At 43.0% G+C, this 27,485-nt stretch overlaps 1 protein-coding gene and 1 long non-coding RNA gene across 3 annotated transcripts in view; one reads left to right on the top strand and one right to left on the bottom strand.

The window, feature by feature from the left end:
- The window catches only part of LOC310985226, a 70,352-nt gene that overhangs the window by 2,117 nt on the left and 40,750 nt on the right, over positions 1-27,485 (bottom strand). The window lies entirely within an intron of this gene.
- Positions 994-12,140, top strand: vtg3 (vitellogenin 3, phosvitinless). Of its 2 annotated transcripts, none has more exons than XM_083970749.1 (28): positions 994-1,058; positions 1,688-1,708; positions 1,801-1,952; positions 2,489-2,740; positions 2,860-3,021; positions 3,117-3,265; positions 3,383-3,533; positions 3,895-4,052; positions 5,071-5,236; positions 5,342-5,467; positions 5,566-5,784; positions 6,119-6,336; positions 6,422-6,519; positions 6,601-6,725; positions 6,833-6,934; positions 7,022-7,141; positions 7,279-7,468; positions 7,579-7,666; positions 7,817-8,002; positions 8,220-8,358; positions 8,455-8,623; positions 9,514-9,623; positions 9,715-9,792; positions 10,201-10,407; positions 10,886-11,031; positions 11,184-11,322; positions 11,448-11,561; positions 11,763-12,140. In XM_083970749.1, exons 1-27 carry the CDS (start codon positions 1,019-1,021, stop codon positions 11,553-11,555), a joined length of 3,819 nt encoding a protein of 1,272 aa, XP_083826875.1. In that variant the 5' UTR covers positions 994-1,018; the 3' UTR covers positions 11,556-11,561; positions 11,763-12,140. The 2 variants fall into 2 exon arrangements, with proteins under 2 accessions (XP_083826875.1, XP_083826874.1); XM_083970748.1 differs by having other exon boundaries at positions 9,715-9,801.

Below are 27,485 nucleotides of genomic sequence, written 5' to 3'. Positions count from 1 at the left end.
ACCTCACAGCAAGAGGGGTTTGGGTTTGATTCCCTTGCCTGGGGCCTTTTTGGGGGGGGCTGACATGTATGTCAGCTGGCTTCAGTCCCTTTGGCCATGCACAAATAAAAAAGTAAACGTATGAATCTTCAGAAGAATCCAAGTTTGACTGATTCATATTTAAGACGAGATTTTGGAGCCCTCTAATGGTAGACACTGACATGAAATGTAAGAAACGGAGATGGTCAGGTGTAGCCTATTGAAGCCTGAGAATAAAAGAGAAAGGATAGCTGAGAGAATCCTTAAGTGTGATTACACAAGGGACTCCTGTATTGTGCAATCTGAACATAACCCTAAAAGACAGAGAGAACAGACACTTAGGCTGATTGCTGCTTGATGTCATCACCCTCGAACTGCTCATATAAGCAGAGCTGTTTGTGGAGGCACGTTGTTAAAATTGGCATGAAGAGCAGCGATTCTCCACACTGCTTGACTTTGTTTTATCCAGGAGGAGAGCTTTATGATGCCAGGGGACAGTGTATAAAAATGTAAGACTGGGATTTGCACTAATATTCAAGTAGTAGAAGAGTAAAAACCAGCCAACATCTTCCCTTCTTTAAGTCCATGGATTCACTGAGGGAACAGATGTAGATCCCACTGAGCTCATCCTTCCATTCAGCTGTGAAAAATCTGTTTTCTGAGTGATTAAAATTGGGAATGTGGCTTTGAATGTTTTTAAATATTTAAAACAAACCACTGAGTCTGACAAGCATAGAAACCATTATGTTCCTTTCCTTTCAGCAATATAATCTGATTTTAAGTCAACTCAACTCTTGAAAGTGTTTAAGTGTAAGGTTTACACAACCACATATAATTGCAGAGAGTTCTATTCATGTCAGGCTGACAATGTCACAGGTTAGCATGGCTCTAGTAGAGACAACGTGTGTTTACTTTATATCAGCCAGCCCCCAGAGAAAAATCTCACTGGAATATATAAAGGACACATAGGACATGTTTGCTTCCACCTCTCAGTTTCACCATGCGGGGGCTTCTCCTCTGCTGCTTCGTGGCCTTGGCAAGTAAGTGTTCATCACTTCATTCATTTTATTTCACCCATTTTATATTATCCTTCTAATTTTCATTAATTTGTTTTTGCTATCTTAGAGCAGTCAGGTCCACATTCACAAGCCTGATTATTCCCACTTTCTTTTTTTGTGCCTATATTATTCCACCATTCAACATGTGGAAATAGACATTAGGAAATCTAATATATTGGTCTATTTGCTGTTGATCAATCATGAATAAGAAGCTCAAGCAATTTTGGGAAGAACAACACAAATTACTTTTTAGAGTGATTCAAGTATCATTTATTCATTCTGTATCATTCATTTCATTTAAATCACCTGAATTTATTACAGTTTTTATTTTATTTAAACTAAATTTTATTTGAATCATGTGTATCACTGTGAATACGTTGTTACATGCTTACATATAGAATTGTATTAAGTTCAGTTTTAAGGCTTAAATGATTAATTTTTGGTTATCCATTTGTGTCTTTCTTTTAATGTGGCAGATACAAATGTATCCAACATTTTATCCTGTTTTCTTTGGGATAAGTTGATATAAATAATCCAAATTAAATATAAAATGTGCTCATATCTTCACAAAAATTGTAGTACTGACACTATGTCTGACTTCCTTCTTTCAGCATGCCAAAGTGTCCGCTATGGTGAGTCTCTTTGTCTGCATCATAAAAGTAAAAATAAAAGATTTCCCATATAAACATGTGAGATGAAACTTAAATAAGGAAACATGTTCCAGATCTCGGCCTGAACTCGCGGAAGACCTACGAATACAAATATGAGGGAGTTGTGAATTTTGGACTGGGCATACCAAACCTTGCTGAGTCTGGAGTGAGGATGATGTGCAAGGTTAAGATCTCTGGTGCGTCTGCACAAACATTCATCTTGCAGGTGAGAGGGAAATAAAGAAGTTACATGGAATATGTAGCAATGCAATGTGTCATGCATACTCTCATTAAATAGTACAGTGTTAACAATGACAGGTTGTTGACTTGTTAATTTTATGCCTGACTCATAACTGGCCATGCATCATTTGTAATTAATCATTTATTCATGTGGCATAAATTATTTGGATGTCATTTTAATCAACACCTGTGAAAAGCCTGAATCAGCCCCAGTCATGAAGATTATGTTCAAAATGAGTTCCCCATTTAAAGTGCTGCAAAGTTCAGACACTTTTTGTCACAAATGTTTGTAGTTCAGCAGCTGTGCAGGGCTGTATGTCTGTCTCCTATAAACCTCAGTCATCCAGCAGCAATTCGTTGTCATCTGTCACTCATCAACAGCTGCTGCCATCAAACTCTGAGCTCTAACAATCCATTAGAGCAGAACAGAAAAAATACTGGCTTTCGTCTGACATGAGTTTGAGCAGAGAATGAGAGATGACATGAGAGATGAAACTTCTTATTTCCATCTCTGCTTCAAAGGTCTCAGATTTAGCCTTCGAGGAGTTCAATGGCTTCCCGGGGAAAAGCGGCTTTAACGCCTCACCAAAGCTTACCCAGCGTATTGCTGCCCAGCTCGTCAAACCCTTCATGTTTGACTACGCCAGTGGACACGTCGGTGACATCCGCGCCTCTGCTGAGATTTCTGACACTGTTGTCAACATTGTGAAAGGGATACTGGGTTTCTTCCAAGTCACTGTCAAGACCACACAGAGCATCTATGAGCTGGAGGAGGTGAGTCACTGGCTGACAAATAACAACAACTCTGTTCTGCAACATCTTCATTTCTCAAAATAACTTCGACAGAACTGCAATAAGAAAAATATTCTAACAAAGTTTAGATTCGTTTGTAGGTCGGCATCCATGGCAAGTGCCAGAGTAACTACGCGATTGAGGAAAACAAGGAAACACAGGACATCACCATCACTCAGGTTGTGGATGTCACTAACTGCCGGGAGAAAGCAGCCATCTACAGGGGAATGGCTACTGCTGTGCTAGACCAAGTCTCCAAACAGGTCTGTTTATCTCACTGCAGATGGCTCCGACTCGTCAAATATAAATTAAACTCACCAAAAGCAGATCTATCTTTCTTTTTTGTGCTCCAATCTAGAGAGGGGAATCTGTCATTTCAACAGTGAGATATGTTTACACAGTCAAACCAACAGCAGAGGGAGGTCTCATTACCAGGGCTCATGGCCTGGAGCGACAGCACTTCAGTCCCTTCAATGTGAAGGGCGGCAGTTTCAAGATGCAAGCGACGTAAGACGAAAAAAAGAAAGAAATAAGACAAAAAAACAACAACTGCATATTATGTCTATTCATCCACATTGTCTGTCTGTTATACAAATCGGCTGCTTTAAATAACTTCTCGTGCAGGAAGGAGATGGTGCTGCTCGGTGTGACTGACACTGTGAGAGCCGTCACGTATGGGCCAGTGGAAAGCAGAGGAAACCTTGTTTACAAGTTTGTCAACGCTGCAGCTAATGTCCCGCTTTTGATGCAGAACCTGGAAAACCCAGTGCCAAAGGTAATAAACAATGACACAATGGCACCACTTAAAAATAGTATCTCCTCAAAGTAGAAAGTGGCAGTAGAACTCTAAAGGATTCCCTGAGAGATACAAAAAATAAATAAAAAATAGAGCGATAAATGAAAAATATTAAATTAAATCATGCATGACTTGATGTTAAATGTATAAAATCATTTTCCTTTTATAAAACCAGCTGAGATGAAAAGTGTTATCTCTTAAAGCAGCCTTGAGTGAAGAACTGTAATGATGTTGTGTAATGAGGACCGAATACAAAGGTCATATATGCTAATGAGTTCCAGAAATGAAAAACATAAGATACATTCCTTTCAACAGCTGCAGCCTCTCATTTTCTTTCCAGGCTATTGAGCTGATCAAGCGCCTGGCTGAGGCTAATCGCTACCAGATTGACAGTGCAACAACTGAAGATACTATAAAGCTATATCAACTCCTGCGAGTGACACCTTATGAAGGATTAGACGACATGTGGAAACAATTGGCAGGAAATGCAGAATATAGGTTGGTATAATTATCATACTGTGATATAAATGGAAACCTCATTATGGAACCAATAACATAAAGAATAAAGGCTGTAACATTACATTCAGAGAAGAGGAAGTGGCCATTTTTTAGATGACTGACCTTTTGAAGAGCGTTTGCCCCTTGTACTTGATCTTTCAAAAACTAGATTAAAGGTGGAATTATGTCCCTCTGGGCTGCATGTGGACTAACATTGACAGGATACAATACATCCTGACAGGAAATGAGCCATCTAATCAACTTGCTTGGAACGTGCAAGTTTGCACGATGCCTTGTTGAAGTATTTGAAGGTGTGGACAGCAGCCTCTGTGACCTACACTTACCCATAACACCCTTCTCAGTCACTGTAGCATATCAGCACGGTAACATTATGTTAATTAGTACAGTGCACCTCTGACTGTGTGGAAATGCAATTATTTTTGCTGCGGGAGTTGGGATCTTCTGTGTGCGTGAAATTGTTGCCCAAACTTGTTGACCTTTCGTTTCCCTTTACATACCCAGGAAATTTTGAATTCTAAGGTTATAAGTGAAATTTGTGGGGATAACTTTGGAGTCATTGAGGACATTCTGCTTAAGACTCCATGCAAGACTCCTTCATCGATAACCTTTAACCAAGCTTTCCATTACAGTATGAAGTAAGAAAATGGTCCCAGGCCATCTCTAAAATCTGATACTGATCCACTTCAACTGATTAGGTAATTGAAGAGTATCCTCCCACTTAGTTCAGGAAGGATTAAGTGTGGTACATTACCACTGATGAATGATTTATTATCATGTGAGGCATGATGACAGAAAGGTGACGAGTGAAAGACTGCTTTTCCTGCTCATTAAGATCGAGACAGCTTGTATTTCATATCGTACAAGAGCAATTAAAAGAGACATCTGACCTTGTCTCCCGCAGCTTTTCCATTTTTCTCTCTTTTACTTCATTTGACATTTAATCCTTATTATAAGTATTGTCTCATTAAGTCTTTTTCTCTCACTTTTCAAATGTTAGACGTTGGTTTTTGGACACGGTTGTTGAGGTTGGCGATGCCAGAATCCTGAAGTTCCTGGAAACAAGGTTTGAAGCTGCAGATGTTACTGCAACAGAAGCTCTGGACACCACTATAGTGGCGATGAACCATCTCAACCCTATTCCTGAGTTGGTTGAGATGGCTAAAGTGAGTCCATAAGTCTGAAAAACATTTTGCACATTGAGAAATTATACCATGCACACTCTCTACAAGAAAGTCTTTCATTACATTGTCTCTGTCTCTGTTTTTCAGATGTTCCTGCACATGCCCTTCAGTAAATCAAACATCTATCTGTGGCACAGTGTGATGCTTTCCTATGGTTCTCTGGTCTACAAGCACTGTGCATATTACACACCCTGCCCAGTCTCTGCAGTTCAGGTAATCACGCATATAGATATGCATTCTGACAAAAAGTAAGTGGCATCAACAACCTGCATATGCTGAATAAAAAGTATTTTACTCCACTGCTGTACCAGCCACTATTGGACATGGCCACAGAGGCACTGAAGACTGGCAATGAGGCAGAGATGGTGATCATTCTGAAAGCTCTGGGGAATGCTGGTCATCCAGGCAGCATTAAAACCATCATGCGCTTCCTTCCCGGAGTGGCTGCCAACCCTGTAGACCTGCCACCTCGTGTGCTGAGTGCTGCCGTGCAGTCTATGAGGCTCATAGCTGCCAGAGACCCTCACAGTGTAAGGACCATATATAATGAGCAAGAACATTATAAGATATACAGTATATATATATATATATATGTATATATCACAGCTCTATGCGTGCTAGGTAAGGGTAATAATGTTCAGCAATCCTGTCAAAATGGCATGTCTGCTTCATGTCACAGAAAGTGTATATATTCATTCATTTTCCTATTTACAGTATATCCACATTTATGTTATGTACCATTCAAAATTCAGCTCAGAAATGTATAGGGACTGTGTTGGAGCAGAACAAAAATGATTTCAACAGTGAGCTTTGAATGTGTGAGTGTTTCTGAACTCCTAATCATTATAATACTTCTGTTGTCAGGTCCAAGACATCACCATGGCTCTGTTCCTGCAAAAGAACCTTCCCACTGAGATCCGCATGCTGGCCTTCATGATGCTGTTTGATACTAAGCCATCAATGGCTCTGGTGTCCACAGTGACCATACATCTACAGCAGGAAAAGGACCTCCATGTTGTCAGTTTTGCATATTCCTACCTGAGAAGCTTTGCCAGATCCAATACTCCTGACAACCACTTCCTGTGAGTATGACTATTAAAAAAATCGCTGCATTTCTTTGTTTATGTTACATGACACATCATCCCCTTGTTGTGGTCTCTGCAACAGCTCAACTGCCTGCAACGTAGCTGTGAAAATCCTGGCCCCTAAATTTGCTCGCCTGTGCTATCACTACAGCAAAGCAGTGCGCATGGACTGGTTTAACGGTGCGTTCAAACCTAGATTCCTGGATCCTGAGATTTCCTCAGAAACTGTTGCATGACTATTTACTCTTTTCCCCAATGCAGATGATTTCCTGATCGGCACGGCAACAGAAGTCTTCATGCTAAAAAGTGCAACAAACATCTTTCCCACTGAAATCATGATGAAAGGAAAGTTTTATTTCATTGGTAGGATCCTGCAGCTAATGGAGGTACAGTGAGATACACTACTATTGACACTTGCATTCAACACACACATGCTGGATCATCCAAGTCATGAACAGTCATCACTTCTTCTTCTTTATTTTGAACGCAACAGCTTGGTATCCGTCTTGAAGGAATTAAGGAGTTGTTTGGTTCTAGCATCCCTGGATTTAATGGAGATCTAAGTTTCAGTGACTTTCAAGCTATTTTCAATGTGGTGAGCACATGATTGAACCTTAAAGGCAAAAAAATAAATAATCACAACTGTACTATTTGTGTGAACATTATGCTGTTTTTTCTTCAGCTTAAAAACTGGGAAGTTCTGCCTAACGATAAGCCACTCCTTTCTGCCTATTCACGTGCCTCTGGACAAGAGTGGTTCTTTGCTGACGTGAACAAAGAGTTCATTCAGAATATCATCAAGGTGAGAGAAAAAATAAACAAAGACAGTGAGCTGTCTATGTCTATGTCAAAGCCAGAGCAGTCAACAAAAAAAGCATTTTGCTGTTAAATGATCTGCAAAAGCTGTTACATGCTGCTGTCGTGTGATTTCACCTGCAGGCTGTCAGTCCCTCTGCAGGGAAAGAAAGCCCTCTGTGGCCTGTGATTGAGGATTTACAGAAGGGAATGTCGTGGCATTGGACCAAGCCTTTCTTGATCTTTGAGGTTCGCTACTTCCAGGCTACCACGCTGGGTCTCCCGCTGGAGATCAGCAAATATTATAAAACAATCAATGGGATCACTGTTAATGGTGAGGAGAGGATTCGTCAAGCATATAACTCCCTTACAAATTTAATTAGTAATGATTAATGATCTGATAAGTGATTAATTGATTCTTTTTTTCTTTTTTTCTTCATGTAGCTAAAGCTGCAATAAATCCACCACTGACTGAGCGTCTTGGACAACTCCTGACCTCTGAAATTTCACTGGAGAGTGATGGCTTTGTTGGGTAAAAATATTCACTGTAACTAAAAGAAGCTACAGAGCATGGCAAAGAAACCATGTTATATCTGATCATGTTATCTCAACGATTACCTTTGCATACCATTTATATTCAAACTGTGGAGTTGCAACTACTGAAATTCCCTTTTCTCTTTAGTTACACAAAGGATTTTTGGGTTTTCTATGGGATCAACACAGAATTGTTTCAGTGTGGCTCTGAGTTGAAGGCTAAAATCCCTATCAGTATTCCATGGAAGTTTTCTGCCAAGATCAACGTCCGAGAAAAGAAGTTTGAACTTGACTTTTCTCCATGCAAAAAAGAGTTTGACATTGTCTCAGTCAGGTATGTCTTAAGGTCATGAGGAATTCAAAAAAAAGGTTTCATCTTAGAAAACTGAAAGTGAAAGTATTTCAACATTATTTTAGATATAAAGTATAATATTGTCTGAGAAGTTCTCGTACTATGTTTAGTGTTTATGTTGCAGCATGCACTTGTGCTGTTACACTTTGCAGCCAAACTGCCAAGTTTAAAAATTCTAATTTTTCTTTCTGACCAACAGCTCTAATGTGTATGCAGTCTCCAGGAACATTGAAGAACCAACTATGGCTAAAATGACCCCAATCATGCCCAATGCTGTTGACTCCAATAATGAAGTAACACACACAGGCCCGACTGTTGTGAGACCTGAGTCGGATCAGGTACAGTCAACACCTTAAGCAAAATATTGTTGCCGTTTAGCTAACGAAGATTAATACTTAATGATTAATCTCCTTATGTCGGCTTCTACGTAACAGATTGCGACACCAAACATCTGGCATCCCAGGGCCAAAATGTGTGCAGAGAGTACCATTTATGGAGCTGGGCTATGTGTGGAATCTGAGTTGAGGAGGGAGTATTATCATGAAGAATACCCCCTGTACTATTTTTTGGGATACACCCATATGGCCCTCAAAGTAGTCCCAGGTATGAACAACAAGCCTGACGCATTACACCACAGATTGCTGCTTAACTCACATGACACACTGCTCAGTGAAATGTGGAAGCTGAAATGCCACTCTATTCCCCAATTTGCAAACATTGCTGCAGCAGTCACTGCATACATTAATCAGTCACCCAGTAGGCTTATTACAGTATTTCATTAGTGAGAGAACACCTGCAGAAAAGTCGACTAATGCTATTTCAGGGGACATTTGTGGAGAAAATAACTTACTCTGCAACATGTATACCACTGCTTCTTCTTTTTTTTTCATTTTAAAATTTTGCCATGATTACAGCAGCCATATGTGACATTACTGACACACCCTGGAGTACACATCTACTCCACAGCAGAAAGTTAAAGCAAAACGTTGTCATCATTTCCAATGCAAAAATATTTCCTGACAAAGACTGTTATCATCCCTCTCTGACTTAAAGCTGAATAAGAACAGTACTGAAAGTCCCTAAACCTCGCAATGGGTATTTCTACTGTAAGGCTTGTGTATTAGATAGAATTAGATTGTACGCAGGTTCACATTATGGTAGGCCCTAGTAAGGAGGATCATCTTACAGCTACTATAACATAATGTGGAATTTTCCTTCCTGACAATCTCCAGATAGCTGATAGCGCTTGATAGCGATAGCAGTAGAGCAATAGCACTAGTACAGTAAAGGGTAATAATAGTGGTAGTCGTGTTGACAGTAATAGTAGCGGTAGTAGTAGCAGTAGTAGTGGTGGTTGTTGTGGTAGTAGTAGCAGCACTAGTGGTACTAATAGTAGCAGTAGCAGTGACAGTAGCAGTAGTAGTGGTAGTAATATTATTATGATACATTTCTCTCTTAATCTTTTGCTAATGTTGCCTGTGCACCTTTATTAGCCCAGGCAATCAAGGCGATTGACAAAATCCACATTGAGGTTAATGCCGGCCCGAGCAGACATCCAATGAGCACACGCCAACTGCTTGAGACTCTACGGAGGCTTTCCAAGGTATCTGGCTACCCTTGCAATGTTATTATCTCTGCACCTGCTCTGGTGTTTTATCAATTCCAATTCTCCTGTTCCTAAATTGTGTTTACAGGAGGCCATTCAGCGAGTGGGCCTGTCCTCCGACTCAGCCTCAAGCGTCACACGATCTCATCACAGCCATCACGTCAACGTAATGGAAGTACGCTGAACATTCTCCACAGAGAGACACCGACATTTGTTTCAGTGGATAAATAAGGCTGTTTGTACTGAGCAATCTAATCAAATGAAATAGCTGTGATTCATGATTCATGATCCCACCATTACCCTGACAGAGGGGAGCCATGTTTAGACTGTGAGACTTCTGTGGCTCATCTAACATATACAGCAAAAAAAATTGCTTGCTCCCTCAGCCCCATTGTCCACCACATCCACTAGTTAGATTTTAACCTCAATCACAATGACACACGGTCACCTGGGTGTTTTTATGACCTCACTATTTCACACATGATGGATGAAAGCTGATCAATACTCACATATTGGGCATGGCGCACACAAACCCATTACAGCCTACTGGCCTGCTTTCTATCTCACTCTTTAGGTCTCAGACTCGACACCTGAAGCTGTGTTCAACATCAAAGCTTTGGCAGTGAGTGGCAACCAGAAGCCTGAGGGTTACGAAGCAGCTGTGTACTACATGCCCGAGGCAAATGCTCAGAACACCCAACTGATTGTGTCCCAGGTTGGAGAAGATACCAACTGGAAGATGTGCATGGACACCACTGTGAATGCCCGCATTGATGCAAAGGTAGATATACTGTAAAACACACAAGAAGAGCAGAGGAGCTATTTCTATTTATTATGTACTGTTGTTAGTTTAACCCATGACCAACACTTATCCTTATCAAAATATCTGCTTTGTAACCATATTCTTTATTCCTATAAAAGAGCCATTTGAGGTTTCTTTGAGGTGTCATGTAGATATGCAGTAAATGGGTTGCGTAAATGCTTGTTTGTAGGACAAATGTATTGTTGGCTTGGCTGTTTGTGGGATGGCTAGGGTTTGTAGGTACTAAAAAGATATGAAATTATATCATATATGAGGCATAAAGACATAAAAAAAGACTGGTGACAAAATATGTGTTTGCTGTGTGGGACCGACAAATACTTCAGTGTTGTAGGAAATGTCACACCGGCCATCCATTTACGCTGTTTGTCCTTCATTGTGTGAGATGGCGTGTTGGTTGTCTGTGTCTGTGGCGATTGATCTCTTGTGTTTGGTCTAGGCACACATCAGATGGGGAGCTGAATGTCAGTCCTATGAAATGTCAATGAGAGCTGCAACTGGACATCTGCCTGGGTCCAAGCCAACACTCAAGGCCAAAGTACACTGGACCAGGATCCCAGAACCCATGGTAGAGATGGGAAGAAGGTGGGCTTCAGTGAATTAGCAATGTATTAGAAGAATGTGAAACAGTGGCTTTCAATCATGTCATCAGAGCAGGGTAGAAACATCCCCTGTGATTAGTATGATATACAGTATACTGGCATGTGCTGTTGAACTTTTATTTTTACATTTCTCAGAATTGGAAGCTACATCCCAGGCATGGCGTTCTTCCTTGGCTTCTACGAGCAAAATGAGAGGAATGCCAGGCAGGAGGTTTCTGCCTCAGTTGTTGCTGCCTCAGCAGACAGCGTGGATGTGAAGATTAAATTCCCAGAGGTATCGCAGGAAACATTCACTTCCTACATTTTTATGCAAAACTTCTAAATCCCCCGCATTGCATGTGACTGATCCTGACTGCTGTTCTTACTCAGATGTGTCATTTTCTTCTGTCTTGTCATTAGTATACAGTCTACCGCCAGGCTATTCCATTTCCACTGCCAGATGCCGGTTTTCTGGAGTTTCAACACGGCACCACAAATACCACAATAGATGGATTTGGACATGCATGAAAACATGTGAGCCACATAAACCAGTCCAACTGAGCTTAAATGATTGTTATACTCATTTTCTATCTTTGAAAAAAAATAAAAAATACTGCATACTTTTGTGTGTGCGTGGATTGTTCTAGACAGTTTTATATGCAAAGCAGATGAGCAAAAACAAGCAAAAAGCTGTGCCATTTTTGCTTGCTTTCTAAAATATGTTTTGCATTGCAGGGAGACAACAAAGCCCAGATGGGAGCCAGATGTCTCCTTTCACAGTGATAACACTGCATCCAAAAATCTCACCACCATGATGAAAGTGAAGATCATAAAAGATGTATCAGGAATCCCCTCAGATGTCGCCAGTTTGGAAATAACCTGTAAAGGTCTTGATTTATTCATCTGAGAGCGTGTTAATATTTGAACATCCTCTTTTGAAGAAATATTGTGTAAATTCATGTTTATGTTAAAAAATATTGTATCTTCATGTTACTGGATTTCCCCAAAACAAGGTCCTTTATTGTAAGGTGATTACATTATCATCAAATTATTGATACGCAGTGTGACACTAGGGTACAGTCTCAATTAATAAACTTGAAAATTCAAACAACATCCCCTCTGTCATAAAGAAAGTAATTTACATGACATCATATTTAACAGATATAATTTTCCTCAAAATATGTAAAATATAAAGTGGGAACTGAACAATGAACAATCCAAATGGCTGGCAGGTTTGCTTTCTCTCACAGCCAAATTGGCAAATAAGCAAGTGTTTGTTAACAGGTTCCATTATTCTCTAAATATCCTATTTGATTGTGAAAATCCTGAATGTTGAGGGGGAGGTTTTGGATTCAGTAAATTGGATCATAGTAAACTGGAGGCTTTCTACTGAAAGAGGTGAATGTTTACAAGGTCTGTGTGACCTGCTCTGTTTGTTTGGTCATCTGATGCAACAGGAGTGTTTGCAGAAATCGGTACACAGTGTCACCGTGCATGCCCTTAAAGTTCAGTGCCTCAGCAACAAAAGAGAATGTAGTGCCCATTTGCTGAAAATGAAAAAGTCCAGCACCACAATAATATCCACACAGAAGGATATCAAAATAGAGGTTTTAGTCTATAAACGGATTTAAAAAATCTGATGAACATTAATTGGCGTCCCTGAACTGGACACGGTCCAAATCGCAGCTTTGAGTCGTAACAAATGGGATATGTCACTAGCCAACGATAATGATTGCATCCTAATCAAATACTGGTTGTCCTAACTACCCCTGGCTCTGCTTCTCCTGCCTACGCTGATTTAGCCAGATGGTGTAGGATTGCAGAGAAAAGACATTGCCATCAAAGGCTGAACGGGATGAGTACAATTATAATGGCACCATTATGTTGCATTTACATCTCTAATATCCTGCGGGGCTTTCAGAAGCCGGTTGACAGGCTGATTGCAAATCTGTTGTGTCTACGACGAGATCAACATCACCTCCTGTCGTCTGGGAGATCAGGGCACACTGACCTTGTGCTGACATGACTTCACCAGGTGAAATCAGCATTAGTGAATGATTGATCGGGTAATTTGAAGAGGTAGGAGGGATAGGCCATCCCCTCCTTTTTTATTGCTGCTCACTCTGCGATTGTGACGTGCCTCATTAGGCAAACTATACGGGCCCCGGCTGAAAGCCATCTGAGAACACCTGATAATAAAACCATGGTTACAGACATTTCTGTCCAACTGTAGCTATTGTTGCACGTTTTGGGGCACAGCACAAGTCATCACTGGGGGAACACAGCCAACACAGCATATACAGTATTATTATATTATACATACTAACCCTACTGTATGACACTTGTGTATGGGAAATATCTGAATGAACAAAAAACAACAAAATATATTTTAAATTTAGGAAATGTTTCTAAAATCTATGAGGTTTTAAAAGACAAAACAATATGCTGCAAATTCTGAGTGTTGCTTTCTGGCATTATCCCTTGGTATACAGGTGTGTGTGTGTGTGTGTGTGTGTGTGTGTGTGTGTGTGTGTGTGTGTGTGTGTGTGTGTGTGTGTGTGTGTGTGTGTGTGTGTGTGTGTGTGTGTGTGTGTGTGTGTGTGTGTGTGTGTGTGTAGGCTACGTGTACGTGCATGTGCATGTGCATGTGCATGTGTGTGAGCACTAGAGGACAGTGTTTACCAGACATTAAAATATCCCTGGCTCAGTGCTAAAAGCCCGGCACCATGTATTTGTTCAGTTCACAGAGAGGCTATGCGCTGGATGTTGACATTTTGAGGATAAATAAACATATTCTTTGGCGCGGTCAAATTGCTCTCGCAACTCTGTGGCTTGCAAAAAAAAAAAGAGGACACATTTTATTTTAATACAACTAAATAAATGAATAAATAAAGCATTCAGTGCAATAACTGCTAAAAGCCTTCACACACCTATTAAAGCAGCAACAAACTGCAAAAATCACAGTACAGTAAAAGGCCCAAAATGCTCATTTAGGAACACACAGATAATCATGGTTTTAACACTAAACTCAGCCATTAACTGGACTGCACTGCCTCTCCTCCCTAATCTGAGACACAAAGGCAGCTTACACTGTATGCAGGTGGGAAATGCAAGTGGGCGAGAGCGGTTATATCACTGACATTATCAAGCGGACACACCTCATCACGGACACTTCACAACACCTCCAGAGCGCTCAAAGTCCGACATGACTCCTGCTGTGAGACCTTCGCCGAGCTCATATTCCTCACCCAATAATTTCACCACTGCTTGTGCCAAATAAGCTTTTTGCTATGTTTTCTGATATGAAAATATCTTGCTGCTTTGTTCTCAAGTAGCCGTGCCATTTTTTCTGGGAACTCGGTAAAGCAAAGTCCTTCACTGAAACATAACTATTATATCAAGGAACAGGATAAATACACATCCTTAATTTGAGGAGCAGCAGTGGCTGCTTTCTCTTTGTGGCTTTTGTATAAACACAGCTGCCTGCTGAGGTCAGCTGGCTGAAGTGAGGTTTTCATACCACAGGCGCTAAAGAGCTGTATCCTTGTCTAACACAGAGGTTGAGTTTCTATTGAGCTGGTGAAGAATCAGATCATTTGAGGGGCTGTGAGTGACAAGGCCAAAGACTACCCAGAGACTCAGTCGCAGAGTGATCACACGCACAACACAGTCCGAATTCCAAAAAGCTTTACTGGAGGGCAGGCAGGGTCATTCACAGGAAGGCAGTCCAAAAAACAAGCAAACAAATCCAAAAAGGGCAAGGCAGATCTCCAAGAATCAGTATAACAAAAAACAGGTCTTAAAGGGTTTCTCAAAAGAACGCGAGAGAGCACAGCACACAAAGGTTACAATGACAATCTGGCAAAGGGAGGGGGCGTGACCATGGGCTTAAATACAGGTGTGGTGATTAATGGCGGGAAACAGAACAAAGGAGCTTGACAGGAAGTGACGAACCAAAATGGGAATGAACTCAAACTACAAAATAAAACAGGAAGTCCAAAACATACAGACAGAAACCTGACATTACCCCCCCTTCAACGGACGTCACCAGACGTCCCAGAGTGTTCAGGATGCCGACGGTGGAAATCCCGAATGAGGGTTTTGTCCAGAATATGCCGACACGGAACCCAACATCTTTCCTCTGGACCGTAGCCTGTCCAATCAACAAGGTACTGGCGACCCCGCCCCCTTCGCCGCATGTCCAACAGTCTTTCAACAGCGTAGGCGAGACCACTATCGATCATGCGAGGGGGAGGAGGCGGTCTGGCGGGAGGAGGCGGTCTGGCGGGAGGAACCAGCGGGCTGGATCTGACTGGTTTCACCTTAGAGACATGAAAAGTGGGATGAACCCGCATGGCGTGGGGAAGGCGGAGACGCACTGCCGCTGGGTTAATCACCTTGGCAATGGGGAAGGAACCCACAAAGCGCGGAGCCAGCTTACGGCACTCCACCCGAAGAGGGAGGTCACAGGTAGACAGCCAGACTCGCTGACCACTGCGGTAGCGGGGGGCCGGAGTCCGTCGTTTGTTGGCTGTCCTCTGGTAGACTTCAGAAGACCGAAGCAGGGCAGATCGGGCCCTCCTCCAGGTGAGATGGCAGCGACGGACCAGGGCATGGGCGGACGGGACAGCAACCTCCTTCTCCAACTCAGGGAACAGAGGGGGCTGGTAGCCATACACGCACTGAAAAGGTGAGAGACTAGTAGAGGAAACAGGGAGTGAATTGTGGGCATACTCGACCCACAGCAGTTGGCGTGACCAGAGGGACGGGTTCTGGGAAACAAGGCATCGGAGGGTGGTTTCCATCTCCTGGTTGTAGCGCTCGGTCTGGCCATTTGACTGAGGATGGAAACCGGATGACAGGCTAGCCGTGGCACCGATGAGGCGGCAGAACTCTTTCCAGAAGCGGGAAGCAAACTGGGGACCACGATCCGAGACGATGTCCTGGGAGAGACCATGCAGACGGAAAACATGAGACAACACAACCTCTACCGTCTCCTTGGCAGATGGGAGTTTCGGCAGAGGGACATAGTGAGCCATCTTAGAAAACCTGTCGATTATGGTGAGCACCACCGTATTGCCCTCTGAAAGGGGCAACCCAGTCACAAAGTCCATGGAAATGTGAGTCCAAGGGCGACGAGGCACAGGCAGCGGGTGCAGCAGACCAGATGGGGGGCGCCTGGATGTCTTGCAGCTGGCACAGACAGTGCAAGCAGCAACAAAGTTCCCCACATCCTCCTTTAAGGAGGGCCACCAGAAACGTTGTCTCAACAAACTTATGGTTCGACTCACCCCTGGGTGGCATCCCAACCGCGAAGAGTGCCCCCACTGCAGGACCTGGGACCGGAGAGCTCCAGGGACGAAGAGACGGTTTGGCGGACAACCCTTGGGAACCTGGACCCCCTCCAGCGCCCGCTGCACCTGCTCCTCGACGCCCCAAGTGACCGCTCCGACCACACAGGTTGGGGGCAGGATGGCAGCTTGCTGGTGGGAACGTTCAGGTGAGTCAAACTGTCGGGAGAGAGCGTCAGGCTTGATATTCCGGGAACCCGGGCGATAGGAGATAGTAAAATTAAAGCGAGTGAAAAACAAGGCCCACCGGGCCTGCCTAGCATTGAGTCTCCTAGCCCCTCTTATGTACTGCAGATTCTTGTGATCCGTCCAAACCACAACGGGCTGCTCCGACCCCTCCAGCCAATGTCGCCACTCTTCCAAAGCCAGCTTCACAGCTAGCAGTTCCCGGTTCCCTACATCATAATTATGTTCAGCAGGAGACAGTTTCTTAGAAAAATAAGCACATGGGTGTACCTTCTTATCCACAGGAGAGCGCTGTGACAGTACTGCACCCACACCTACGTCAGAGGCGTCCACCTCCACAATGAACTGGAGCTTGGGATCAGGCATGCGGAGAATGGGCGAGGACGAGAACCTCCGGCGTAGGCCTTGGAACGTGTGGTCCGCTTCTGAAGACCAGGAAAACTTGACACTGGAGGAGGTGAGGGCATGGAGGGGAGCTGCTATGGCACTGTAATTCCTGATGAAGCGTCTGTAAAAATTAGCAAAGCCCAAAAACCTCTGCAGCTGTTTGCGGTCCTTAGGGACCGGCCAGTTCAGGACTGCACTGACCTTTTCGGGATCCATTTCCATCTGACCTGTGGAAATTATGAACCCCAGAAAAGAGACAGTGGACTGGTGGAACTCACACTTCTCGGCCTTCACGTAGAGCTGATTCTGGAGGAGCCGGTGGAGCACCTGCCGCACGTGAGTCACATGTTCCTCCTTGGTCTTAAAGAAAATGAGAATGTCGTCCAAGTACACAAAGACAAAACGATTCAACATGTCCCTCAACACATCATTAACAAGGCCTTGGAAAACAGCAGGGGCATTTGTGAGGCCAAAAGGCATTACCAAATATTCGTAGTGTCCACTGGGGGTGTTAAAGGCCGTCTTCCACTCGTCCCCCTCCCGAATGCGCACCAAATGGTAAGCATTACGAAGGTCCAGCTTAGTGAAAATGGTAGCCCCCTGCAAGAGTTCAAAAGCTGAGGTAATCAGAGGGAGAGGGTACCTGTTTTTGATAGTGATGTCGTTGAGGCCAGTGTAGTCAATGCAGGGGCGCAGGGACTTATCCTTCTTCTCCACGAAAAAGAAACCTGCCCCTGCTGGAGAAGAGGACGGTCGAATGATTCCTGCCCTTAGGCCCCCCTGAATGTACTCCTCCATAGCCTTAGTCTCAGGGGCTGAGAGGGAGTACAGGCGGCCCTTGGGGAGAGTGGCCCCCGGAAGGAGGTCAACAGCACAGTCGTAGGGCCGGTGTGGGGGTAGTGAGGTCGCCTTGACCTTACTGAACACCTCTTTGAGGTCCAAATAATCCTCTGGAACCTTGGCCAAGTCTGGATAATCTTGAGTAGCGACTGTGGAAGCAGGTGAAACACTGGGAAAGGCAGACAACAGGCATGAAGAATGACAAACCGAGCCCCACCCCATCACACAACCCTTTACCCAGTCCAACTGTGGGTTGTGCCTCCTCAACCAGGGAAAACCAAGGATGACAGGGAACTGAGGAGAGTCAATGATAAGAAAAATGATAGTTTCTGAGTGGTTACCTGACATGAGGAGTGTGAGTGGTGGTGTTTGATGAGTGATGCGGCTTAACAGCCGGCCATCGAGGGCGTGAGCCTCCCTAGGCTTGGGCAGGAGCTGGAGCTGCAGCTGGAGGCGCTGGGCCAGGGCTCGATCCATAAAACTCTCGTCCGCTCCTGAGTCGATGAGGACGGAGAGATCATGGGAAGTGGAAACAGTGGAGAGTTGAACAGGGATGAGAGCACGGGAAGCCTGGGAGGATGCCGTGGTCGGGCTCAGCAGTAAACCTCCTTTTACTGGCGAGCCTGTCCTTTTAACGGACAGGATGCGAGAAAATGGCCCTGGTTGCCACAGTAAATGCATCTGCCCTCCCGTAGTCTGCGCTGACGCTCCTCTGGGGTCAGATGGGCTCTTCCCACCTGCATGGGTTCCTCAGGGCCGCTTGGGAGTGCTGCTCCTTCAGCAGGTGGCAGGGCAGGTCGGTCTGGATAAAGGCCAGGAGCTGAAGAGGAGAGGTCCTGGTGGGGGAGGTCCTTTGCCGTCTTCGTTCCCACAGACGGTTGTCAACCTTGATGGCAAGGGCAACCAGGTCCTCTAGTTCAGAGGGCAAGTCAAAAGGAGCCAAATGGTCTTTGATATCATCCGACAAAGTGTTCAAAAAAGCATCTGTAAGAGATTGGTTATTCCATTCACTCTCAGCTGCTAATGTCCTGAAACGTATAGCATGGTCAAAAACCCGGCTCTTGCCTTGCTTCAGAGCCATCAAGGACCGGGCTGCCTCTCGTCCTGAGGTGAGGACACCAAAAACCCGGGTCAGTCCCCCAGAAAAAGCCTCCACTGAACGACACACCAGGGACCGGCGTTCCCATTCAGCGGTGGCCCACTCACGTGCCCTCCCTGTCAGATTGGTCACCATGAAAGCCACCCTGGAACGCTCAGACGGGAAGGAGTGCGGCTGCAGTTCAAAAGTGAGTGAGCATAAGGTCAAAAAGGAGCTGCAGGTACCTGGGGAGCCATCATACTTCTCGATGGGGGGAGACCGAGGTTCACAGCGGGCAGATGGGTTAGGCAGTTCTGGGGGAGGAGGTTCTGCAGGTTCCGCTGCAGCAGGGGTCCGGGTGCTGGCAAATGCCTGCTGGGTCTGGGCAACAAAGGCCCGGAGCTCCTCTGTCATGGAGGACTGGAAAGATTGCTGCTGTTACCGCAGGCCCTGAACTCCTGCAAGCAGCTTTGTTAGAGCATGTTCATGATCCTGCAGTCGTCTGCCTTGTGCAGCAATGGCAGAACGTATAGGGTCCTCTGCTGTAGAGGGCTGCATTGGGATTGGGTCCCGTCGGGTCGGACGCTACAATATCAATAACAACGTGTGCTTAACATAGACGTGAAATAGCCGCAAAGCGGAGCCAGTTTCCTTTCGGCCCCGTTAACAGATTGTGCCAGATGCGCCAGAGCGCGCACCTCTGTGCCAGGCTCGCGCTCTGCAGCGATTTGTGTTCATTCATCTTAGCGCGCGAGAGATTAATACACACAATCACACAGGCTACGCATACATACGGGCTACACAGGATACACATACCCACAGACACACAGCTGAGGGGCCGAGGGTGCTCAACCTGGTCAGTGGGTGCTCGTGCCCCGGAGTGCGGGACAGGAGAAGACACAAAATCAATGCATCTCTATTATTGTGCGGGCATAAATTCTCAGAGTTTTGCAGGTGCGGGCGGGAGTGGACATGCACATTGCGGGAGCGGGCGGGAATGTAACACACACGTTGCGTGCGCGGGCGGTAATGGTCAGAAATTCAGCGGGAGCGGGCAGGAGCGGGATGAAGAAAACAGTCCCGCGCAGGTCTCTACTCTGCTGAGTCTGTCATGGCCAGATTGTACTGACAAGGCCAAAGACTACCCAGAGACTCAGTCGCAGAGTGATCACACGCACAACACAGTCCGAATTCCAAAAAGCTTTACTGGAGGGCAGGCAGGGTCATTCACAGGAAGGCAGTCCAAAAAACAAGCAAACAAATCCAAAAAGGGCAAGGCAGATCTCCAAGAATCAATATAACAAAAAACAGGTCTTAAAGGGTTTCTCAAAAGAACGCGAGAGAGCACAGCACACAAAGGTTACAATGACAATCTGGCAAAGGGAGGGGGCGTGACCATGGGCTTAAATACAGGTGTGGTGATTAATGGCGGGAAACAGAACAAAGGAGCTTGACAGGAAGTGACGAACCAAAATGGGAATGAACTCAAACTACAAAATAAAACAGGAAGTCCAAAACATACAGACAGAAACCTGACAGTGAGCTGATATAGGGTGTTAATACGAGCCCACTAAAAAAAGGATGCTTAATTACAACAATGATGCTCGACATTGAACAAATGCGAAGCTGTGAAACCTTTTTTTTTTTTTTTTTTTACTTTTGTCTAGTTGAAAAACATTTGTTGTGGCTCTCTATGCAATTCCACATAAATTAAAAGCTTATGGTTCTGGTTGCTGCAGTATACAATAAATGAAAGGTAATTATAAATGTTAGGTGATTCAACAAGCCTGCGCGAAATGCTTTTATGGGAGGTTTTGAGTGATTTTTGGAGTTTTTCTTCTCCTTTATTGCTTTGATATTTGTTTATTGAAAACATTATTTTCTTTTTGAGGAGAGCTGTCATTGAAATTCCTTCTGTTCTGTCTGTGAGTGATGATTAAGGGCACTTACATCAGTGTAAGATGTGTTATTTCGATTATTTTGAGCAGCAGTTTGAACAAACAGTTTTATAGGAATGCTGATGGCCAAATACTCAAATCTGTCATAGACTGAAATCTAGTTTACATGGTAGAAAGAAATGCATCAGCTTTGAGACATTTTGCAGTAGTCTAGAGTTAATTGCTGCAATAACTTGTTTAGTGATACTCCCGGTTTGCAGACAGAGAGTATAATATCAAGTGATTTAGTGATGACTTCTAAAACTTGGAGAATCCTTTGTTGATGCTACAGCTCAACAGAGGTGGAGGAGATGGACATCCTTGTCAGATCACTTTGTCTTAAGATGAAGGTCCTCTGCCTCATTATAGTTGTTATTATTATTACTACTCATTCTCCAAATAGCAAGAGGCATGGCATCTGCCTCACTCTCTGAATCAAGTACTTGTATTTTTCATGTTTTAGCATGTGTTTTTGAATTAAATTGTCTGTGCGTATCATTGTGTAAATGTCTCCTGAAACCTATCTAGAAAGACCAAATTCAAAAGCTGTTTTACCGAGGCAGCTTTTGCCTTCTGTAATATTTTGGGATTACTCTCAGCAATCCACCAAGTAGATCCCAAATCCATAAACCCCGCTCCTGGCCTCTATTGCAGTGAGGCTCCTTGCAATGAAGCGGAATAAGCCCACCCTAAGCTAAACAATAATGATCTATGAAGAGTGTCCTCCCCGAGGGAGCAGCAGAGTGGTGGGCGGCTTCATGTGCCAAAACGAAAGACCACCTGACACACTGACATCCTGTCCTGACATCTAGAGGACCTGATTTATGTGTCTATATAACATATATGTAGTGAAATTTCAATATAATAGTCAAGTGGTTTAAACATATCACACTAACACACAGGCATTTAGTATTTGCCTTCCACAGCTACATGGTGAGTAATGTAGTTTTATGAAAACAACTAAGTAAAATACAAACGTTTTATATGACAAATCCTCTGAAATGACTACACATATACATAGACAGCTTTATAGAAGCATCCTGCAGCTTTTCTGTTTTGGTTCACTCTCTCTGCTCTCATCAACCTTAGCAGCTTTCTTCAGCAAAAAGGCTCTAAAAAGCCTGTGTATGCTGCCTGCCCAACACCAAACCGCAGACAGACAAACTTGCTGACTGGCTGGTGAACAGTTTGCAGCTAAAAAGACACATATTTATCTCTCAAAGACCAAGTCAGAGCTAAATAAAAAAAAGAGGGAGTATCACCTTTAATGAACAAAGTGGACACAAATGTGAATGCAAGTCAATGCCGTATGTAGGACACATGTAAAGAGGCAAATATGTGCTTTCATGTTCCCATATCAACATCAAAAAATCAATATGTCTCTGTTTTCACTGCTCTCAAAATGTATTGGTTATGGCAGGTTTAATTGATGCATGGGGAAGCTACAGTTGTCAACAAATCTGTCTATTACAATCTTATCTCATAATTGTGACTTACAATCTTATAATTATGGGATCCTGATATTCTAATAATGAAAACAGGTTAACGGAATAGTTCAGTTTTTTTTTTTTTTTTAAAGTGGGGCTATATGAGAAACACTGGCGCATTGCATCATTGCTATGGTGCTAAATATTGTTTTTGGTGATTATTGCATTTCTTTATAATTTGGAAAAGTTTTCTGATCTTGTTATTAACCATTAATTTTTGATATGCAGTACTGGATGTTCTGACCACTATCTCTGGACTGATTTGAAACTGAAGAAATCTTAAAAACCGGATGAATCTCAGGCAAGTTCTGAAGTGCTCCAATTCCTGCTCTGTTGGTCTGCAGTATCTCATAATTAAGAGATAGGAAGACGTAATTACAAGATCATATCCCATCATTTTTTCACCCGTGAAAGTAGTTCTGCCTCTGTAGATTATTACATGCATTTGGACGGGTTGATTGTTGTAACTGGTCAATTGTTGATCTTCTTTTCTTTTAACTGTCTCAGATAATTCTCAGTGCTCAGAACACTGTAGATTCAGGAACTGGCAGACACACAAAAAAGAATATTTAGAAATGCAAATGACATCCTTATTAATGCATCACATTTTTGGGGAAGATATTTTTTGCCTTCATGTTGTAGACACAGTTAAAACACAGCAAGGAAATAATGGAGTTAAATCAAAATGAGTTACTAAATATAATGTATATTTCAAACACCAAGTGACCAATTTAGGATGTATGTTAATGTTCATCTTCTTACTTTCTAATTTAAGTGGACAGAAAGCCTATTTCAGCTGTTCCACCTGTTTGTGACACATTGGAGTCACTGCATCTGTTGAATTTGGGAGTTACGAGGTTTGCCAAATGTGCATAGCCTTGTTTATGATGCCATGCTGTGTAACATGTTCTTGTCGAGCAACAGGAACAATTTCCCTCTCATTCAGAGCTGATTTGGATAAACATTAACTTGGCAGGGACTATATAATCTTTTGATTCCTCCAATACGGTAATTCTGTCTGACAGCACAGCGGGCAAAACACATCAAAGCTTTAAGCATCAGTTACTCGTAGTGGCATCAGCATTGTGTGCTTTGTTTCCTTTTAAATGACGGTGCATAATGACTATTTTTTACCGACGTTATCTAGCACAGTACAGTGGAACTTTTACATGCAATTCAGTTTCCACAGTAGGACTCACTGAGGAGATAAGATGCGCAGTCAAATCATCAGGAGGGGGCACTGTTGGTCTTGGCAGTGACGTAAGGAGCCTTTATTTGTGGAGCCTTCCAGTCTATTTTTACATCTTGTGAAAATTTTATGTCTTCCTGTACAGATCAGTGCTATACTCCTGTTCCACCCGTTTGACCCAGAAATTCAGATACACACAACAAAACAAGTCTCATGTCACAGCATGATGCAAAATTTAAATCACACTTTACAGTACAGAGTAGCTTTTATTCTCACATCTGTCGTTTGGCTGTATGTTTTTTCAATTGCACAATAGTGTATGACATATGAGTCATGAGGAACCGTATGTTCTGCACTTCGTTTTATTTATTAGATTTTTTTTTTCTTTACAAATTTTACAAAAACACTAATGAGACCTATGTGGAAACCTGCCTCACTGCCAAGCAGTTGCTTCAAATAGTTTCTATGCAGTATTACAACACCCGTCCTTATTGCACAAGATACCCCCGCCTCAAAAAAAAGACCTTGGATAAGAAAGAAATGGAGGGAAATCAATGAGAGCAACAGAAGAGGGATCCCTTCATCAGGACAAACACACATGCAATATATTGTGTTTGGAGAGCAGCGCCGCAAAGTTGATTTACAGTATGGATATTCAGGATGACAATATTATAGACTGTAAACATTAATGAAGAACATAATCCAGGGGAGGTGGTCGATCAACTTCCAGGTGCTGCCGACAGATAGGAACCGAGCCATATGACCTACTCTCTACCATGAAGACCTGGAAAGAGGATAGAAGACACAAACATACAAGAGGCAAAAAACCAAACACATCATTCACACGTCTGGGAGAAGGAAAAAACACACACACAGAGGGAGAGAGAGAAACAAGCAGGAGGTTGGGACTCCTGGGGGACAGAGATCCTGATATAAAATAAAAAGAACGAAACAGAGAAACAGAGACAGTAACAGACACACAAGCCTTGGTCGTTCATGTGCTTCTGGGAATAAACAAAGTATGTAAGTCAGTTCTTCTCTCTATTCTGATTCACACAGATGCTGCCAAGAGATCCTTGATAACTGAGCAACAGAGATTGCACTGTGAAAGAGCAGTGGTGAAGTAGCCACCATGAATTCAGTAATTCTTCATGCGCTGTCTTTCGAGGCTCTGTATCTATTGCGAAAAGAAGGCCACTGATTCTCCTGCCTGTGAAGAGCCATCACCATGGAAACCTCTCAGTTTATCAAGGTTTAAGGCGATAGAGAGGGGGCGGGGTGGGTGTTGGTGGTGTATGGCTGATGCGCTCACACATATACATGTGATTTACAACAACACATAGGCACAGGTTCCCTTGTTAGACACCTTCATATAGGGCTGTGAGGAGTGTAGTTGGTGTCTTATTTTGGTCTATAAACAGAGTCAGATGTCAAGTGAAAGTGTGACCATATGCTCAAGCAGTATAAATACATGTACCAGGCAGATTATACTGTAGTTAGTAAACATATACATACTGAGGTGAGCAGGTGGCGGGGGGACAGGGTGATTAGAGATTAGCTGCCTGACTGGAGGCTTGCAGGTCTGATCCCTACACAGGCCTGAATTTACACAGTGTAACACACTGATGTTGTGGCTCACTCAACCATATCATAACAAGATGCAATTAAGACTTTCTTACAACACCAACGGTTAACCCATCAGAAACACAGCCGTGCCTCATGCACAGAAATTACAGGGAGGGCAGATTAGAGATAAGTATGGTGATATAAACCAGGAAGGATTTAGCTTAGCTTAGCATAAAGACTGAAGACAGAGGGAAACAGCTGGCAAGGCTGTGATGAAAGATAAAGCTTTCTTATGAACACTTTGTATCTGGCTTAGTAATCCATACATCTGGTTAAAAATGAGTAGCCAAAACTGCATAGAAGGAATACGGTAGTTACATTTCAGTTACATGTAGCTCATTCAAAAACCTTTTCACTCCTAGATCAAACTAAGAAAAAGTATCTTTAAACAGTATTAATTAATGATTTTATGGATTTTTTTTGTGTGTTTTTAAACTTAAGACAAACGGGCCTGCTTCCTGTCATACTATGCTAAGTTAAAGTCACTGCCACTTGATGTCACACTAGATCACCAACATCTCAGACCAAAACAAATGTGACACCTCTGACCTCCAAGTAGCCACAATCTCCCTTGGTGTTGCAAAGCCAACTGAAAAAAGCTATACCCTCTGTACACAATAAAAAACAACCCAGCTACAACTATCAGTCCACACTAGCATAGCTGTGAATCCAAAGCTACGCTCAGAGTTAGCCTTCTAGTGACAACACTGTTGCCAAACAAATTCATAATATGGGCATAAGCAAGTCAGCAAATGCTATTATGCCAAAAGTAGCTTGTCTGCATTTAAAACAGACATATAGAGCCTAACCATCAAGTTATTTGAGATATGAGGTGCCAGTTCTAAGTCAAGCTGGGACCTTGAGTAGGAAAAGTATTGACTCCACAAACTGGGAAGGAAATTAAAAAAAATCAACCTTGTTCTTACCTGCAGGCTGCAGGGAACGGTTGCATGAATGACATTGATGGAGCAGGTAATGACATTGACAGATTGCCCTCTAAACTTGACGTGAAAACGAGCAACAGACTCTGACACAGCACTGGTAAAGACACTGATGGAGTCTGTAAACACTCCACCACCAGGCCAGGATGTGAACCAGTGGATCCCGCCACCAGTTAACCTGTGCTCTGGTACTATCTCTTTCTTTGTTGGAGACCTTTTTTTTAAAAAGATAAAACCGTTGCTTCTTCCATAAAGGAAATTCAGTATGGTTGCTTTCACCTGAACGCTACGTACATGCACCATTTTTGGCACTGATGCTTCTGTTGGCTTCTTTTTTCAGCCCCAGAGGTTGCTTATTGGAGTGGTAAAAAAACAGTCTTCTCCTTTTTTTTCTCTAATCTTTGCAGTAGCCCTTGAAGACTTCTCTAAAGGAAATCACAAATTTGTGGCACTGATAGCAACTCATAGACATCACAATGCCATTTTTCTAATAAATCTTGAGCTAAGAGGGAAGTAACCATGAGTCATATGAATGTAGGAAGGCATGTGCATAGAGTAGAAAATACATGGATGGGATGTTTCTTATCTTAACAGCACTAGATCTAGCTCTCCTTTTAGCTGCATGTCTAAAATAAACAAATAATCACCAAAAAGCATTCAGGAGTAGGCTCAGTGTGACACATGAGCTCATCATACAGTAATTTAGCAGCTCGGCTCAGTAATGGGGTGAGATTCTGCCGCACAAAACAAATCACTCGGGAATGTATTTTGAAACCTGTATGAAATAGTTACCTTTCTCCCTAAAATGTTTTGATACCAAATGGCATTTCCCTTTCTTGTTACTCAGTCTTGCATCAATTAGACATAAGAGGAAACAGAGCTAAAGTGGTCATTGCTGAAGGACTGCACTCTTGCTTTTGATCTCGTCACATCCATAGAACTGCATCTACACTTTGAGATAATGGCCAAAAATTACAGTGTTTTTAAGGCCCATTAGAGGATCTAAAAATGCTTAAAGCTTGTTTTGCTGCTGTCTCTTGGCTAATATGAGCTATTATATTCTTTGACAGAGGTAAGAGTCATTGATGGACAATACCCCTTTTGAGTTGATGCACTATGTTGCCATAGTGGTGCCTGATATTGGCTGGCTTATAGTTTAAACAAATATTTCAAATGCAAATTCATAGAGCAGGCATGATACAATGTGTCTGCCTGTTACCAGCTGTGACAAGCCAGACACAATATTGTGAAATGATGAAGCAACAAATGTTCTCTACCAGTCAACTTCATTTGACACACTGTTAATGAGAAGTAGCATAATGAATGATTGTGTCACCATGTAAAATAAATGAGAGAATTTCAATTTTGCGACTACCAAACACTTTAAGACACCCCGAGAGATGCACCTAATCTGCACATGGGTTGGCATTTGACTG

The sequence above is a fragment of the Trachurus trachurus genome, assembly GCF_905171665.1.
Source record: "Trachurus trachurus genome assembly, chromosome: 4".
Classification (NCBI taxonomy): domain Eukaryota; kingdom Metazoa; phylum Chordata; class Actinopteri; order Carangiformes; family Carangidae; genus Trachurus; species Trachurus trachurus.
Note: the sequence above shows the minus strand (reverse complement) of the source record. Positions and strands in the feature narration are given on the sequence as shown.

What these genes read in the sequence shown, in the direction of transcription:
- vtg3 (XM_083970748.1), top strand. Translation starts at nt 1,019, where the DNA reads ATGCGGGGGCTTCTCCTCTGCTGCTTCGTGGCCTTGGCAA. An exon ending in ATGCCCGCATTGATGCAAAG is followed by an intron (nt 10,408 to 10,885) that starts GTAGATATACTG and finishes TGTTTGGTCTAG; the next exon opens with GCACACATCAGATGGGGAGC. An exon ending in ATGGTAGAGATGGGAAGAAG is followed by an intron (nt 11,032 to 11,183) that starts GTGGGCTTCAGT and finishes TACATTTCTCAG; the next exon opens with AATTGGAAGCTACATCCCAG.